At 38.1% G+C, this 19,426-nt stretch overlaps 1 protein-coding gene across 1 annotated transcript in view; it reads right to left on the reverse strand.

The window, feature by feature from the left end:
• Positions 1-256: 256 nt before the first annotated feature.
• Positions 257-19,426, reverse strand: part of GCLC (glutamate-cysteine ligase catalytic subunit) — a gene marked incomplete at its 5' end in the record, with an annotated part of 37,947 nt that continues 18,777 nt past the window's right edge. Inside the window, 13 exons of the mRNA XM_026086152.1 lie at positions 257-2,073; positions 6,067-6,187; positions 6,285-6,382; positions 6,478-6,559; positions 10,079-10,183; positions 10,930-11,022; positions 11,719-11,831; positions 12,356-12,494; positions 13,452-13,568; positions 14,495-14,569; positions 17,851-17,987; positions 18,071-18,129; positions 18,895-19,008. Of these exons, the coding sequence (XP_025941937.1) occupies positions 1,868-2,073; positions 6,067-6,187; positions 6,285-6,382; positions 6,478-6,559; positions 10,079-10,183; positions 10,930-11,022; positions 11,719-11,831; positions 12,356-12,494; positions 13,452-13,568; positions 14,495-14,569; positions 17,851-17,987; positions 18,071-18,129; positions 18,895-19,008 (1,459 nt within the window). The remainder of the gene's footprint in view (positions 2,074-6,066; positions 6,188-6,284; positions 6,383-6,477; positions 6,560-10,078; positions 10,184-10,929; positions 11,023-11,718; positions 11,832-12,355; positions 12,495-13,451; positions 13,569-14,494; positions 14,570-17,850; positions 17,988-18,070; positions 18,130-18,894; positions 19,009-19,426) is intronic.

Here is a 19,426-nt window from a genome sequence, read left to right on the forward strand (position 1 = left end):
CACAAGCTGATTCAGTACCAGCAGAAAAGCATTCTGGTCTTTTTTAAGGCATCTTCCAAACAAACTGGTGGCAGACAGCTGCTACTGCTTCAAGGACAAGGATTTCTCTGTTGCAGGACTTGGTAAGGCATTTGCCATTAGCCCTTCTGAGAAATTTCACTAAGAAAAAAGTCAGTGTGGGTAATGCAAGCTGTACTAGCCAGATATGCAAATCTTCCTTTTTTATTTCTGGAAACATGCATTTGACCCATGCAAGTGACGAACACATACTGCAAGTTTTATTTTTAATTTCCTTATTCCAGAAATATTATTAGCATATGACTGCCATTTACACCTTGATTAAAACAAATCCACCACAGCAGAAAAAAGCATTCTTTTATTCTCTAATGCACACCTGGGAACACAGCACAAATTCTAATGTCAGTACATAAAAGTTTCCTCTTAGTGCACCTTCACTGCAGTTTCTCCATTAATTCYTTTTAAAAATTATTACATCTTAGATACTTATTTATGCTTGTGTGAAGCTCTGCATAAGCTACCCATAACACAATTCATTTTTTGAAGCCAGTTAAGAAGCTAAATTAAAAAGGCCCCATAAGTTTGCTTTATTTACAGTTGCGATGGCTAAGTTTTAAATACTTTACAATCACTCCCAGCACTGACTCCCAATTCAAAGGATTAGTGCACTTCATGATCAATTTTATAAAGGGGATAAAGTTGTCCATACCTACAGCTATAGAGGTATCTCAGCTCTCTACATCAAGTACCTTATAGGAAATAAACATGCTGACAAAAATAGTTATAATAATGAGGGACAAAGGAGAAATTTAACCTTTAGAAAGCATCGGTAGGCCCTTGGTTTTGTGCTGCAGTCATTGTTGACTAAAAAGCAGCAATGGGGGGCAATACAGCAGTTAAGGAGTGCCACAGAACAGAGCAGGTATCTCTGCTTCCTTTGTAAAGAGRTCCTTGTTTCAGCTCTCATTGCCTCCTCTTTCTCCACCTCCCCCCTTACAGCTTTTTTAAAATCACACACTACTCAGGCAAATTTTTGAACTATGACAGCACACAAATTTACTTGAGAGAGGGAAAAGAACAACCATGCATCTGGGGGAGGATACATTATGTTAGTCTTTTTATGCAGGAAATGCAGGTTACATAAGAATAGGGCAGCCCCTTCCTAAGACTACAGTTATCAGGAGACAGACGCACTTGCGTTATCTGAGTGAAGACAGACCAGTTCCTCCCAACTGTATAGTCGGTGAATGGATGCAGGTCTTGTGGCAACTGAGAAACTGCTGTAAAGATTAACAAATAGGATGCACATGCATTTATATATTCTTACATACTTTCAAAACCAGAATGGAAGGGAGAAGTCTCTATGAAGCAGGTAGGTCCAGAAGGTCGGTCTGTTTGTTTTTGTTTGTTTGTTTTTTAAGCAATAAGGTAGATTACTTAGCACATTCCAGGTTAGAAAAATTACAGTAAACATTCAGTAACTGGAATGCATATAATATACAAGTACCATTACATTTACAAAGCTGTTCAGGACAATTTTTTCTTTCTAGAATAAGCATAAAAAAGTTACAAGCTAATTCACAATAACTTTAGATACAATGTTATTAAAATACATTGATGTTATTCATAAAAATATTTTACTATTTACATGTACATTGTATAAACCTTAACAATAAAGAATATGCCCACTTTAGGACGCCTTAAATGAATACTTAGGCAGATTGGCCCATTTTATAGTGCAGTATCACCTGTTTTGGTCTTCACACCATGAAGCTGTACCAGATTCACAGTACCATTGCTAGTGCTTTGCTTAAATGCTTAAAATTTTCTACTGTGTAAGACACATTCATTACAAAGAGCCAGTTTTGTTTCCACTTGCTTTCTTGTTAAATCCTACTCCCAATAGTTCAGGACACTCTGCCTGGCCTTGTGCAATTTGGTTGCATTTCCAAATAAGGCTATAATTCATTTCATCAGTTATCACGCTATCTTGCTTGTAGTCTGGATGCTGTGCGACAAATTCCCTCATCCATCGGGCAACTGTCATTAACTCTCCTGTGGGCAATTGGAAGTCAAATTTCAGACAGTTTATACACCCAATTTACAACACAACATTCTGCATATTATATACACAATGAATAAATACTGTATGTTTTCTTGAGATATATGCATATATTTTTAGCAATGGTTAAACTTGATGTATAATTCAGACATATCGAGGATAGCCCAAAACCAACTTGTCTGGAACAATCTTCAAACTTTCAGATGTTGTAACAAGATAGTGCAGAGAAAAGTATTCTATCCAACTACTGGAACAGGTGTTACTAACAGATTATAGCAAGAGGTCTCAAACATTTAACAGAAAAGCTGTCTGAGACAAACCAAACTGCACTCAGGATACCTCTACAATAATTACGTACATATGAAATGATTTTGTGGCTGATCCATCCAACTCAGCTCCTAGTGTGGCTCTGTCTACCTTGGATTATTCTGCTACTTTCCTCTGCTGGCAGGTCCCCTAGCAGAAGATAGGCAGGTGTGGAAGAATGCTTAAGTGAAAAGGGGCATGATCTCTTAGAAGTGAGCAATCCTGTCTTCACAATAGAGGGAGGATCCCTGCGGCTATGTGAACTGTCCTTGAGCATTCCTAGACCATTACAGAAGGGGAAGGCAAGTAGTGGTAAACAAGTAAAGGAGGGGGCCGACAAGCCCCTCCACGTGAACAGCAACTTTGCACCAATCGTGTATTCGCTTTAGGCGCGTGAACAGACTGTAAACCAATCATACAGCTATTGCTAGTGCATGCTTATTGCTTGTCTATATATACTCTGTGTAAGCTCTAATAAAGAGAGAACAACCATACTCATATTGAGACTCATCGTTACTCCGGGTCCGTCCCCCCACTCCGACAGGCAGGTTCCTGAATATACCAACTCCTGGTTTATACACACAGTGCATCTGCTCACCTAGGCAGGATTTATTTGACCTAAGGGCAGTCACTGGGATGTAAGGCTCTTGAGACAGCTGTACAGGGCCATCAAGTGACACACAGTACTTGCAGGAGACCTGCATCCTTGTGAAGCAGCAGCTGGAGACCAGCTGGACACCAGTGTTCAGGCTATTGAACCTTGCTCCTGAATGCTGCATAGGTAATCAAACCTCAACTAGTACAAATTAAGCTAACTTTGATAATAAGGCATCAATGCAGACTGCCAGGATGCCTGAAGAGCCTAGCAGAAGTGGAAGTCAGTTCTTTTGCATTTTCATTGCAGTTAGAATCTCAACACATTTCTCTATATATAACCTATATCTATATACACACACACACACATTACGTTATACACATATATACATATACATACACACGTGTGTGCGCGTGCGTGCGCATAAAAGCAGACAAAAGTTATCCAAGAAGTATTTGCTGAAGGCATTACAAACTCAAACGAGAAATCTTAAATAAATCAGAAGCTGGGGACCTGTAAGAAAATCAATAGGGCCAGGGGATTACCAGAGCATAACAACAGAAATTCTTGAACTAAAAACCTGCTACATGCTATCAGAGCTCATGTAAATTAGAGAGCAGCGTAGCTCATACTAACACAGACACCTAGTGGTCAGCCAGCCCAATTACTCTTCACTGGAAATAAATGACACCCATTGTAACTGTAGAAATCTACAGGACATAGATCTTGAACACAGCATGCAGCTCTCAGAATAGAGTAAAATCAGAAAAAGGCACTATAAATTGAGGTATTATAAGAGGTATTAGACAACTTCTAAGTAAGGAGAGACAGAATGAAGGAAGTCTCAAGATTGGGAGAGACAATAGACCAAAGTAGTTTGCAAAATCATGAATGCTGATGAAAAGTGAGTAGAGAAGTATTATTTTACAATACAGGAACTAGAAGGTGCATCATGAAATGAATGTTTAAACAAGCAAAAAAAAAGTACATTTTTCACAGAGCATGTAATAAAATTGTGGCACTTTGTGAGGACCAGAAGTATAATTGCTTCAAAAAGCATTAGACATATACCATGGAAATCATGACTGTGAACAGTAACTAAGCACCACGATTACTGTTCCACCTTTGGCTGAGAAAATGCCTATGCTGCAGACTGCCAGGAACTAGGAGAGCGCATCAGGACAAGGATGTGGGTCATTTTAACACTACTTTCTTTGGTGTATTGTGACTGTGGCGGCCAATAGCTGCTGCTGCTTGCCTAGGCAAGTTTTTAGGCTGATCAAGGGTGGTGGCAGTTACACACCAGCTAGATCCAGACCAGTGAGGGCAATACACATCTGTGCTGCATGAGAAGATGCAGCTGGCAGAGATGAACTATGCGAGGGCAGGGTTAAAGCCACAGCAGCAACACTGCAGTGTTTAACGCACTGAAGTGCTCTGTGTTCACCATCTGAGGAGAGAAATCTGAAAAATGACCATTCTTTGTAGGCAAGACATGTCCTGTGCTAGATGGGCTGCATTTCAGGCACATTTGATTTAAGATTGACAGTAAGACAGAAAAATCCAAAGCGCATGATTGAGAAATATCATGGCACAGAAACACAATGGCTAATGCTTTTTCTTCTGTGAATTCTAGTTCTTGTGAATTATCATTTAAAATCATTTCAGTTTATCATAGTTAAAGAGATATAAGCCCCAGATTTCATCTACCTCACTCCTGCCTTTTAAGTCTCTGTAAATACAAGAGCTGGTTTTTGCAATGCCTGCAACTTGAAAATTCTTGTTTGCACCATGAAGCAAAGAAGTTCTTCAGAACGAGATCACTGGCCACATGGTGTTGAGCCTCAGGTAATTAGCTCTCGGGGAAGGAAAGAACAAAAACAAAAGCTAAACTTATGCATTCCTTTTCTTTTTAAGCAGCATTCTTCTGAAGGACAAAACCCAAGAAAACACTGCTATTGCAATGGCTAATGCGCTTCAGGAAGTTTTCTTCCTGCCTGTTTCTTATCTCTCATGCAGTTAAGCCAAACATCAGATCCCCAGTCTGTGTTATTTGAGGGACAGAAACCTGAAGCCTCCTATGAATAAGCAGCCTTAGGAAGGAACATTTTCAGTGAAAGCAGTAATTAGTGAACTTGTTACCATTCTGAAGCACTACTGAAATATTAAATTTAGCAGGTGTAGGAAAGACCCGATTTTCACCTCAGCTTTAAAAATGCCTTTAGCTAGAAGTTTCTACAGAAATTAGAAGTGTTCCTTTTTAATTCTTGAAAATTAAAAACCTATGAATATATTCCATAAAAAAAGGATTTGTCTTGACTTTTGAGACTGAAACTGTCTAACTATCTGTCTAAGTTTACAGCAAGGCAGGTACACAGGTGATTTGCATATAGAAAGGTATAAAACTGTTACAGACTTTTGTGCCCAATTCTGAAGGAGAATGTCTAGCCTGCATCTTTTACTCATTATACTGGCGCATTTTAAGAAGGAGCATGAAAAGTCATTATATTGCCTATCTTCGAAAACATTGTAACATGGGGGAGGCAGGGAAGAACCTGGTTTGCTTTGGTTTTAAGGGGTTTTGCTCCTTACAGAAGGGCTTTCTTATCAGGGAGCTAAAGACAAGGCCTCATGCTCTAGCATACCAGAATTTAATCTTATAAATGCCAGCATGCTTGGAGTCGCACCAGTAATAACCGGCTATCACACCCACCCTCACATGCCCTTGCAGCACTCAAGTTAGAGGAAGAAGGGACTAGTATGTGTGCAACACTAATACAAAGCAGGTAACAGTGGCAAAAGCAAATTAAGTGGTGCTTGGATTGGAGAGATACTACCTACTAACTGTATCAATTACTCCTAACTTAAATTCTAAAATAGATCCCTTGAACATTTAAGGTCAGAATTAAACAGGACCAGATTTAAGCCAGGAAACGTTTCAGTCCTTTGTTCCTAATGATTCAATACTTAACCAGAGAGTTGCAGTTGCCACCAGTTTTACCCAACTGATAGCTAAAAAATATCCGAATTACTCTCAAAGTAGAAAAATGCCAAGAACATCACTGTCCAAAAGTGTCAGACATACCAGATGCTCTCTTTTTTATTAACTTCAGGTAGTTTAGGATGGTGCATCTTGTGTCCACATCCACTTCCATGTTTTCAAGATAAGAATTCAAAATTGGGATCAAACCAGGAAAGAATCCTTCCTGTATAAGAGAACACAGTACATAAGATGCTTGATCTAATTTTTGGGAGGGTGGAATGGAGGGAAAGGTTGTGTGTCCAGATAGAAGAAGCTATGACCTTCCCATTGATAATTGTATCAATGCTCATTAGGGCGTACTCTTCCGTGTCTGTGCCATTCTGTGCAGAGCCACATCCATCTACAACAGCATTTCCACCTTAGTGAGTGACAAAGGAAAAGGAAGAAGCAGTTAGAAGGCAAGAGGCGCACAAAACATCGACAACAGTGTTGCCAGATGGCTTGTTGCAATACCTTTACAAATATCCTTCCTGAAGTAAAACATCCCCTGCCGGACAGCATCTCTTTTCTGGGCCACCTTCATGTTTTCGTCCACCTAGTAAAGAAAATTTTCAGACATTAGGATTCTCCAGACCCTCCCATTTTGGTCTCATTAGTTGGGACATCTACTATGTTCCTTACTATTCCACCACACAAGGCCAAGCTCTGGAGATATTTCATTTTTTCCAGGGGTCTTGGGCAAAACCACGAAGCGATGACTTTCCATAAAATTAGGTCACCATCAGAAAAGGTAACGGTATTACTAGTAGGCTGCTATGTTAGAACAGGCAATGCTAATCTTTTAAGTTTGAACAGAAACAGAGGAACAGCTCTGATTAACAGGCTGCATCCCATCTGGCAAATTTCTCTATGGATGCCTAGATCCAATTTAAATGAGTACAGAACAAGAGAACTAGCATTTCCCTAATCATAGTCTGTTGCTTTCATTAACAAAATCATTGAAGTCTTTAGAAGAGTTACCACCGCATTAAGAACTTTCAGAAATAATATTCCAGCTAACATAGTATTGGAATCATTATCTATCCCAAATCCAAACACCTATCAGGTAGTTAAATAAAATTAAAACTGCCAGCAAAAAAGTTCTAAACTGTAATATTCTCAAAAAACTACACAGCAGTGTTACTAAGTTTCTGGATAGAAGACTTTGTCCATCATTTAACTTTCAGACACCTAGCTTTACCATTGTCTTAAGAAAAAAGGCCAAAATTTGCTGAATTCTTTGGTTTGCCTTTTAAGTGCGTTGCAAAATCTCATTTAATTCTTAACTTTCAAAGCTTTGTTTTCAAAAGCCTGTTCTCATTCATTATGAAATGTATTTATACAACAGGTTGTTTTGAAAGATTAAAAGCATTCTAGCTGGGGTACAACCATAGTTGATTAGACAGCAAAGATTATTGTGAGATTAGCTCCATAAACCCTTATCCTTTTAAGCAACAGAGGCAGGTTTACTGATGGTTGTGCAACTCTGTGCTGCATTATGTGCCAAATTGCTTTGCAGGCTCAAACAACTTGATTTTTTTCCCCAAGTCTGTTCAGGTTCCTTCTATATCCAATCTCTTTTTCAGTCTTAACTGGTATTTGTTAGTTAAAAAATTTGCACTTTATTTATGAGACATTCCACATGCACTGTGTAAGTACAATACTGACTAATACTAAATTGTTGTATTTTATGCTCATTATTTATGAAGTCTGAACTCCACGACATCAGGAAGAGAATTCCTCCTTTTAGGTTTGGTATTATTTCAATCAATTATTTTTTAGAGTTAATAGCAACTTCAGTATTTTTTTCCATTTCAATTAAAAACACTAAGAAAAGCAGCAGCAGGTCGAGGGAGGTGATTCTCCCCCTCTACTCAGCCCTGGTGAGGCCACATCTGGAGTACTGCGTCCAGTTCTGGGCTCCCCAGTACAAGAGGGATGTGGCACTACTGGAGCAAGTCCAGCGAAGGGCCACAAAGATGATTAGGGGACTGGAGCATCTCTCTTATGAGGAAAGRCTGAGAGAGCTGGGCCTGTTTAGCTTGGAGAAGAGAAGGCTGAGAGGAGATCTTATCAATGTGTACAAGTATCTGAAGGGAGGGTGTCAAGAGGATGGGGCCAGACTCTTTTCAGTGGTGMCGAGCGACAGGACGTGAGGCAACGGGCACAAACTGAAACACAGACACTTCCATCTGAACATGAGGAAAAACTTTTTCACTGTGAGGGTGACAGAGCACTGGAACAGGTTGCCCAGAGAGGTGGTGGAGTCTCCTTCTCTGGAGATATTCAAAATGCGCCTGGATGCAATCCTGTGCAATGTGCTCTAGGTGACCCTGCTTGAGCAGGGGGGTTGGACTAGATGATCTCCAGAGGTCCCTTCCAACCTCAGTGATTCTGTGATTCTGTGATTCTGTGATTGGTACACTGTAGGACTATCAATTTAATTAAAATTTTCTTGTCAGGTGCCTCAGGAAGATGTGCAAGGGCATTTCATCTGAAACAGTACAACAACTGAGCAGACAAGATTAAGGAAAAAAAATCATTTTGCACCACTGGTCTGTTTAAACGCCAGTCACAGTTGTGACCAGTGTCAACAACAGCTGTGTTTTCACCCAAATACCGTGTAACACTAAGTATGCTGAACTCCTCCTTTCCCTCTCCCCCCAAATAAAAACAAGACAGAAAAGAAGAACATGAAACACAGGCCACAGCCATGTTAAAATTAATGCCTAAGTAAGTTTTTACCTTGACTGCCATAGGTTATTTTCCCCATCTGTTTCCCCATGGTGGAAGCATGCCAGTCTCAAGAATTTTGTGACAACGAGATTTATCAAGATTTCTGAAGTAGCCAAACATTGTTAAGAACACAGAAATTCCCCACAACAAAATCAGCAATCAGAGCTTCAGAGAAGTATTTCTGTCAATTTTCACTAAATAGGCATGAAGCCACACATTGAGTAACAAGGAAAAATGAAATACTGAATGGCTGCTGTGCGCAGAAATGAAGCAAAAGAACTGTAGAAAGACCTTGCAATTGAAGTGAAGACTATAGCTTAATGCATACGTAAAAAAAAGGAGAATTAATGAAGTCTCTACAGAACTGTTTCATTTGGTAACTATAACATCATTTCTCCAAGGCTTTAAGTGTATTTTTTTCCTCCTCCTTATACAGAACTTACACAAGAACAGTTGCCTGAAGTTTAATCTATTCTTTCACTGAATGTAAGACAGCAATATAAACTTACATGGAGAGTTAAAGTACTTGGTCACTGGTGCTGAACAATACAAATTACTGTAAATTATTATTTTTTATTTACCATTGTCAGAATACACCGTGGATTATTGTTGTAGGACAGATCTTTTCTACTGGATGTCATAAATACATATTATACATGTCACAACAAAACCCTTGCTTTGAGAGAATGAATTCAGTACAATGCCAGGTCTACATATTTAAATATATTAATTAATAGGAGTAAATGGAGAAAGGAAAAGGAGGCATAGATTTATATTAGCTGCTGAAGATGTGACTCTGAGGGAAATCAAATGTGCGTGGAAGACTGAAGCTCGGCATCCTGGGAAAAAAGTTAATTTTGTAATTTACGTTGAGTAACCTTTGATACACAAAGCCAAAATGGAGTGCCTAATAGGAACAAACATAAGAGGTAGCCATGTTCATATTGCCATCACTGAAAGCCAAATTCCACTGATTTTAGGAGAAATAATCAAGCTAAGACAATCTTGCTTTCACTAGATTTTTAACAAGTCCTGTAAAAACAAACAGTTTCTGAATAAGGGTCTATTGGCCATTTTTAATGGAGCCATGAAAGGTAAACAAGAAATAGCTAACCATTTATCAATAAGCTTAATTACATTAAATAGTAGAACATTTGTTTAATATCGTAGAGTTGAAATTGATGGTAAAGTAACGGTCCAGATGAAAACTGACTGAAAGACAGAAATGAGTATTCCGTTAAGTGTATGGATATTAATTCCTAGCATGCAGAGGGTAAAAATGAAATTTGACACAACTACTTTGCATTTAGCGCCAATAAATGAGATCTTTCACACCTACCTTGGACAAAGGAATGAGGAAATCCAGTTTATATGACAGAATCACTCTGGTGAGCAATACCACAAACACAACATAAGCAGAGTTTTCAAAGTCCGTTAACTGGACCTACACATGAAAAGATTAGAGATTAAATTATTTTAGTTGGAACATGCTAATAAAAACAGACAGCTATCTGGAAAAGTTTAAAAGGGTGACTCAAACGTTCATGTAGATACTTGTAAGGATGTATTCACAAATGCTCTACTAGCAGAGATGGTGACGTGCGTGCTGGAATCATCAACATTGACTTCAAATGCACATTTCAGCACACACGCTTCAACAGCCTCAACCCTTTAATCCAATGCCAAAACACACTTGAGTTTAAAAGGCTACCTAATAACCTGCACCTTCAGGCTCTCTGTGTAATTACAAATGCATAACAGCTCTTAAATTTCCACTTTAAAAGGATTGAATTTAGAGAGCTCAGAAATATACAGCCATAAAATATAAGCGCTCGTGAAAAACAATACGGCAGTGGAATTGTTCAGTACCAAGAAAAGTACTGAAGTAGTAAGGTTCCCAGGAACTAAACGCTTTTTGTTTACAATTGCTTTAATACAAGCCTGATTCCTGCCCCCATCACCCCAAATCCATTAGCATGCTTTTACTATGCTACAGTAGATTCCCCTGTCAGTTACATTCCCACAGCCCATGTTTGATTAAACACTGCTGTCCACTCTGCTTGGATCTAGCGATTCAGAGGGAACAAAACACAGCATAAGTAATAAGGGTATGATACTGGATGGCAGAATGCCTGGCGTTTTTCCATTTAGAAGTAAATGTGCTTTTGTGCATATTGACTCCTTCCTTACCTCCATAGGCCTGAATTCCACTCTCCATCCGATATCTGAATTTGGAGGAGGTGGTTTAAATCTCATTGTCTGCCAGTTTGTAGACTGAATATTCTGCAAAGCACATGAAATAATCTGTCACAGTCAAGATATGCATCATTCTATAAACACAATCAAGGAAAAACAAACAGATCACTAAAGTCTTACTAGTTTCCCCAAGAGTAGCCCATCAAATTACAGAGAAATAATTTCAAATAAAGTGGCATGACTTTCTAAAAGCCATAATGTAGCTACCCATCCTAGGGTATGACAAATATATCATACTTGCTTATACTATATGGTTTGAGGATTACATACAAGATACTAGCAGGCAGAGATTAACTGACCTTTTTATAAAGGGCTGATGCCTCTAAAACTAGAAATACTTATTATCATAGTTATTCTTTCATAAATCTGTATAAGAGATGCACTTATATATAAATACATCATGCAAAACAGCTTTTAGCAAGCCATAAAAGACGACAGTTCCCCATAACAATTATCTACATAGCCATAGTTTTGGGATCTGTTTTACTGGGTTTAAAGTATGAGCCACCATCTTCTGCTAAATAAATGATAAAACAGTTTAGAAATATACAGAAATAAGCATGTTTATAACTGAAAAGTCACTCTAAAGAATTAGAGTAAGTGAAAAATGCAAAAAAAGAACAATATTATTAGATAATATAGCCATCCTCCAATTGATCAGTACTATGAAGAATAAGCAATTTTAAGTACATATTTATTTAATTGCTCTTAACCAAACATAACCTCAAAATGGTCAGATTCATTTGCATCATCTAGATGTATTTTCTCCTCAAACAAAGTCAATGGGTCTCGAATGAACAAGTGTGCAATATGCTGTGCCAAAAGGTGATCAATACCTACAAAATGAAAATTCAGAGAGACAAGTCAGAGATCACAAAGCAGGCTTTAGGAAATGATGTTTTACAAGAACCAAGACTGAAAACATCCAATTGTGCAAGACTACCTCAACCCACCACATCCTGTTAATGTTTAAATGACGACTTGGGGAGGGAAAGGAAACGATTAAAGAGAAAAGAGAATGTGTTCTTGTTTGGAAATGGCAGCTGAACACTGGTGTAGCTGCCATTCTTCCTGTTTTCTGATGCACCTGTGTGTCATGATTCCTAAGACAGCTCTGCCCTCTCCACAAAGATAAAACATTAATGCAACACTGAGCTTCTCAGGTTGGAAGCAGGGGCACAGTTTCCACTACAAACCACTATTTTTACTCTCAGGACCAGACTACATAGATACTTCCTGAGCAGCAGTCACTCTCAGGGATGCACAATGACTGAAAAATAAAAACTAAAACTTAAACCAAAATATCCCCACACACTGCAAGCAGTATTCTAAGCCTGCTCATAACGAGGCAAACACTTACCTTCCTTTATCAGGTGCTCGTAGATATCTTTGTCTATTGTCAAATCAATGTCATTGTATTTCTCACCACATTCAGATAGATAACTGTCTATGGAATCATATCTGGATTTACTGATTCTATAATGGTTGTTCTTCAGTGGCTATATAATTTAAGAATACAATATTTTAACAGCTTGTTAACAACGTTACCCAACTTTTGCTCACTAATGACACTTATCTGAGAATTATTACCCTGTTTAAAACAAACTACAGCTTCAAAGTTTTTCAAATGATATTGAGTCTTCAAACTTAACGGAAAGTCCAGATGTACAGACATGTACATGTGCAAGAAGGACCCTATTAGCATGAGTTTTAAATAAGCTTGATGGAAAGTCACCCTGAAATTGACTGTTTTGTTCATAGATATATATTTGAATGACAAAACAGTTCATTCTTCAAAACATATTGGCTATAATTCTCTAAAAATGGAAATGTTTTCCTGATATAACACAGCATTTCAAAATAAACCTAAGTATCTGTAAAATGTTATTATACCTACAACAACACATACCAATATAGTTTCATTACGCACACATCATTAGAGATGCTCTTCAACTGGGTATTTCAAGAATTACTTCAAGTAGCTTTTTTTTTTTTTTTTAAATATATATAATTCTGTAGATGTCTTGGATGTCAATTCCTGCTTAGAGAAGTTTCTTAGGTTCAAGTTCTGATGACTGGCTCCTTTCATGCAGTTCCAGTTTACACTAGAACTTTACTCAGCATCACCTGACATTTAATACAAAGCAACTTTTGCCTTTTGGGCTCAAATGCAGAATGCGAAATTTCATCATAGACAGACTTCTTCAGCAAGCTGTGAAAGAATCAAAGTGGAGTTTTACTGGAATTCCATACCTAACTAAAATATGCATTTGCTACCGTAAACTGTACAACCAAGGGGAATGTTTTCTCTGCTGTGAGGTATTTACCACAAAGAATGCGCATTCCCTCATCAGGGATTCTGAAGACTATATGCAGAATTTGACACTAAAGAAAGTTTAAGTTTTCTGTCTTAAAAAAAATAAAAAAATAGAAGCCTACTACCTAACATTACTTACCTCTAGCCCCCTCTCTTCTCGCGTTCGATCATCTACAGATGCAGAGATTACTCCCCAGCGACAATCAATATCAGACACATAGCCTCTGTAGAATGGAGATGCAGCACTCAACGCCATCTAAAACAAAAAAGAGCCTGATATGAAAACAAAGGACAAGCCAAGGAACCACAAGTAGTATCTTAATCTCACAGGAAAGGGAAACTTGTTGGTCCAGAAGTAACTGAATTGTATATACTTCTGTTCAGCATACAGCCAAAGCCTATAACTTCACAAATCTCTCAAAAAGCTGTCTCTGGAAAATAGCTACATAGAGGGACAGTGTTATTTAAGGGGCATCTGATGTTCTCCAAATTATGCCTATGGGTCAGCATTTTAGGAACAGAGAGTTGATACACATGGAAGCAATTTCATGATGAAGCATGCTTGCACACCTCCAAACTCCAAAAAGTTCACTTGGCCATCATTTTATTTTGTTTAGTGTATTGGCCAGGCACCTCATCAACAGAGGTGGAACATACCTCACTCAAAGCTGGAGCTCACCATGTAAAACAGACCAATGCTTTGTTTTGTAATACTTGTTTCTAGGCGTTCACAAAAGGGACAGATTCAGCTTAAGTTGAAATTTTCCATAACGTTAAATTGGGGGTGAAAATACAGAAATTCTTTAAGGAGTGACCTTATCTTTTTTTTTTGAAAAAGGGTCCCAAATGCATTTGTAGAGGTGTTTGACAGAAGTCTTGTGCATGTGGGAAGCAGGAAAGAGGATGAGAAACAGGCATCTTTTTCTTTGTGGTATCATACACGTTTTTTGAAGATTGTACGCACATAAAAGATTACTTGGTGACAGTTCAGATGCATGAAACCTCTTTGGAATAGTAAGATTTACTCAGTGTCATGTGACAATGTAGCAAGAGACACTGATACTTTTCCTGAAATACTAAATTTCTCACTAGCATCTAGGTTTTTCTCATACAGATCTTATTTTTTACATTTAGTGGCTTTTGCACATTAAATAGTCCATGTGACAGAAGTGCTTTACCTACCACAATTGGACAGATTGTGGCTAGCTGATCATAGAGGTATCTTGCTTCAGAAATGCTGCAAGCCTGGAATGTTACCTGTTGGAAGAAGTACAATTGCTATTATAATTTCTATAATCACAGTGCATGCTCAATCTTCTTGGAATTTGAGCTTCTATTAGAATCAATGATATCGTAAAAAGATCTTAATATCAAGAATTTTAAATGTCTTTTTGTGATTCTTGGACAAACTTTTGCCCCATCAGCGGCATTTACATCATAAGCTTCTTTTCCCACCATTTCTATGTTCATTAAAACATTTCAGGCAACAGTGCTTAGGCTGTGAGGCTAAATATACAAACATTTGAAGAGAGAGAGTTAAAGAAAACAGAGTTAACATCTACAATACATACATGGGTTGTTAATGCAACTTCAGGAAACACACCAGAAACCAAATCCCTTAAAACAACAGTCAAAAACTATTGTAGATGTAATGTTTGTTTTACGTGACAGTTAATCCTGTTTTATAAAATTGCCATAATTTCAAGATGTCTTTGTTTGATCCTGCAAAACTGAGAAAAATAAATAGCTTTGTGTCTACTCTAACTTTATTTAAAAAAAAAAAATTCCAATTTTGTCCTGGCCTCTAATACAAGCAAAGAAAGATGGAAATGAAGTGTTTGCAGAAGAAATTAATGGTCTGAAAGTCCTAGATAAACTGATGTATCAAACCAGAGATACATCTGCAGTATCAGACCCTTCCCTCCAGACTTTCCAAACTACCACTTACAGATTTTAAAAATGCAGAGGGCTCAAACACCTCAAGGTTGTTAAAAGAGACTAAACAGAATAAAAGTCCCCATCTTTTGCTTCTCAGTTTACATATTCACAGATCATAGGTTAATTTAAGTTGGCAGGGACCTCTGGGCCACTGTCATGACATTATGCAACAGGCTTCAGCTCCAAAATCACTGTTGCTTTTTGAGTGTTCTGAAGAATGCCAGCTGAACACACATTTAACACTTTAAGAAAGTATCATTAATAAGCCCCATGAAATACACAGGTTCTTCTCAGTCCTTTACCTAGCACTGAAGCCTTTCCCACCCTCCAAATAAACTTAAAAAAAAAAATCTCCTGAGCTTAGTGGGACACTCTTTCTTTTTCCCAGTCTCTAGCCAACACTCCTCAAGAGAAAACATCTAAAAGTAGAAAAAGTGTGTGGAGCAAGGAAAATATTTCTTCTCCGTCTAGCCTTCACCTAGCTATCAGAAAACATCCACTTTGAAAAGACCCAACTATAATCCTCTTGCAGAGAAGTTTAGTTTTGGATTTCCAGAACTAGGGAGACTGCCTCAGGGTGGGGGTGCAGTAACCCTTCCTTCTCCTGACATAGCTATATGCTCCTCCCCTTCCCCTTTATGTTTATCCCAAATCGTATTAAATCTGGGATTTGACTCAGTCACCTTTTAAGGCAAACATCCTGTTAGTGATGAAAGTACAGCGATCTTCCCCAGAAGAGTGCTACAAGCCCCACAAGGGCTGCAGAAAGCAGCACACAGGAGCATGAAACTCCGCAGACATACAGACACGGAGCCTCGGAAAGGGCAGGAGCACTACGGTTTGCCTAGCCGACTGCAGAGAGCAGAGCCTTCCACCCTGGCAGGTGCCCTGGCAGGAACTGCACTGTAACTGCAGACAATCCCAAATAAACCGAGGAGTAATTATTCTGGACCTTGAAAATATCTTGAAATTATATTTAACCAAGTTATAATCTTGGGGCATACAGAGAAAATAAAAAAAGGAAGTACATCTACTACAAAAAGCCTTATGGAAAATTGGCAGAGAATACATGTTTTCCTCTAGTCAGTTATCAAGAATTAACAGTTAATACATAAGCAGATGCTTACAGCATCTACCAGCTTTATTTTCATTCTCCCTTTGACAATAAAATTGCCGAATTTGACCACTGATTATGAGGATGGTGAATATTTACATGGTATTCCATAACTAGGAATGTAATATAATTTTAGACAAGTTCATATGAGGACTGAAAGGTAAGGCTGTATTTCTTTTGTTGGTCTTAAATAAGAAATAGTGATGGTGAGAAATAGGCCATATCAAAATTAATACTGCGTAAAAACACACGGTACTGTACACACCATGCTACTTGATCGGATTCTCCCTAGTTTACCCTTAGTGAGGAGAAATCACTCTTAGTTGCTCTCAAGAATGTTTTGTTTATTCAGCTTTTTTAGTTTCTTAATCTCAAAGAGAAGTGTTTTGAATGGGGATTATTTTTACCAATGTTGTGAAACAAGAAGAGCTTGGAGAATTGCCTTTAATTCCCCAGAGACTTAACACATTAGCCTCTTCCTAGTTCCACTTCCAAGACAGCAGTGGCAACAAACAGATGTTATCAACAATCAAAATACATTGCTACTACCTAAGCCATCAGCTGCTAGCATCAGGTTGCTATAACAGAAAAACCTTTAAAACAAACAGATTTTGAAAGGATTAAAGCACTCCCAAAACACAAAACTTGGATTTAAAATTAGGATGCTGCAGGATACTAGTAACTCAGGCAAAGAAATGAGAACTGTACGAGGAGAGCATGCATTAGAGGGACAAAACAAACAAAAATGCCTCCCAGCACACACTAACAGAAGACAGCTACCCACATAGATTTGGTAGGTCCATGGGGCAAGCAACAAGAAAGCTTCTTAGTAGATAGCTAAAAAATATCGAAGGATAAGGAATTTTATACAGGGGTTACTGCTGTTTGTAAAGAAAATAAAATTACATTGAAGGAAAAAGCTACTTATTTTTAAAGGTAACACACAATTTAAGATGTTCTAATTTAAGATGACCTGTTATTGCTTGCTTTGCAGAATAGGGAAGGGTTAAAAAACAAACAACAAAAACACATCCACCACCCCACGCCAAACAAAACCTCCACAGTCCTACAAGACAGTTCACTTTCCATTTCCAAAATGTCCTTCAGTTACAGACTGAAGCAAGGCGACAGTGATCTTCTGTCCTGATCTTTCATTCTTGAAAGATGTTGGAGTGCCAGGAGAGGGTGCTTGATCAAATGAACAGGAGTTGACCAGCCCAGTGATCAAGCAAACTCTTCTGGCAAGGCATGAAAGTACATTACAAAGTTAGCAGAAAAGAAACAGAGCGCAAACAAACAAACCTGAATTTTAAGAACACGTTATCATATGCAAGATAGAGTTTGTTGTTTTATTTCCCTTTTCCTCTGCTCTGAAAATTCATCAGCTAATTTAAGCTAGAGAGATTAGAGAAAAGGCAAGTCTTAAAAAGGGCACAGTTTAAGGCAGACAACATTCTGTTACACCTTGAAAGCAGACGCATTTTACCTGAAGACAGCAGTTTCCCATTCCAAAACCCATAGCATCCATATATATATAGTCTGGTTTAGCTGCTTTTGCTGCTTCTCCATCATCATTAGGAAATGTTTCTATAAACGGTGATGGCGTGTTCTTATCTTTAAATACTGTGTGGAAAATACAAATACTCAGTAACCCAGAGTATCAGATTGAACAATTATTTTGAAAAAGAAAAAAAAAATTCACTCACTTGGTACATTTATCACAACCTTCTCTCCTCTTCGGTGCCGAATATTTCTGGTCAGTGTACTAAAACAAAAAGAGTTTGCTGAAATATATTTTCACATTTAGTTTCTCAGTAATTTTCAGGATTTCAGGATGTCAACTTGTCTCATTTATTTTCAGCACTTTCCTTCAGGTCCCTTCTTTAGTTTACAATAGATTATAACAAGTACAACAATGAATTTTTCTTCAGTGAAGTCAGCCCTATTTTGAGGGACTTCACTGTACTATGCTGATAGAACAGGCAGAATTAAAAGGCCGTAGACCTGAAGAAGAAAGGTGCAATTGAAAAGGCATGCTTAGTTTTCAAAATAGAATGATTTCTGGCTCTCCTAAGCTTTATTTTGTAATCAAAAAACCTTCTAGAACTGCACATGTAGTTTGATACCATGCCCCATGCCAGGGTAACTAGAATAGGCTTAACACCACTATGGTATTTCCAGAATAAAATGTGTTGTGACATCCCTGAGTGAAAGCTGGATTAGCTGTGGTAAAAGTGCTTAACTATGGGATTTCAAACTGGAACCAATTTTGCAGTAGCAAAACCAATAGCACTAGCCCCATAATGGCACGGTGTCCTATATAAAGTTACTTAAACTTAACAGTTTACTTTAAGTCACTTTGACAGAAAATACATGTCATCACAGACCTCTCCATGTCCTTGGGATATGTACATCAGCTAGCCATATAAATCTCTTGTTTCAGTAATGTAAAGCAGTGGCAGGCATGCATATGAAATTTATACAAATAAAAACATTCAGTTTCTCCTTCCCACTCCCCAAATACTCTTACCTAAATCTAGGATGTTTATTGATGGCTTCATCTGGAAAAAACAGGGATTTTGAAGCTCCTCCCTCTACTGCTGTTGGCTCACATTTCGGCAGTGTAAATCCAGGACACCCCAACCTGTAACACATAATAATGAGAGTCCAAGTCAAAAAGCAAACCAATTGTGATTTTAAAGCTATCAGATGATCTGTGATTAGGATTCTAGTAGATAAAGGAATAAAAAGTTTTTTAAAGGCATGTATTTACTGGTTATCTCTGAGGTGCTTTTCAACACTCTTACCTAGGCATCTGGAATTGCCAGAAAGCAGTCTTAAGACAGTCACCATTAAACAGTCAGTGCTTGCTAACAACTGGCTGTTTAATGGTGGTTAGAACATAGGGTTTTTTTTCTTTTTTTTCTTTTTTTCTTTTTCTTTTTCTTTAAACATCCATCCACCAGTGGATGCTAAACATAGACCTTTTAAGTGGCTGAAGCAGGAAACTTCAGTATTGGGCACAGGATGCACACACATGTTAGTACCCGTCATTAATACTG

The sequence above is a fragment of the Apteryx rowi genome, unplaced genomic scaffold (assembly GCF_003343035.1).
Source record: "Apteryx rowi isolate R43461 unplaced genomic scaffold, aptRow1 scaffold_685, whole genome shotgun sequence".
NCBI lineage: Eukaryota > Metazoa > Chordata > Aves > Apterygiformes > Apterygidae > Apteryx > Apteryx rowi.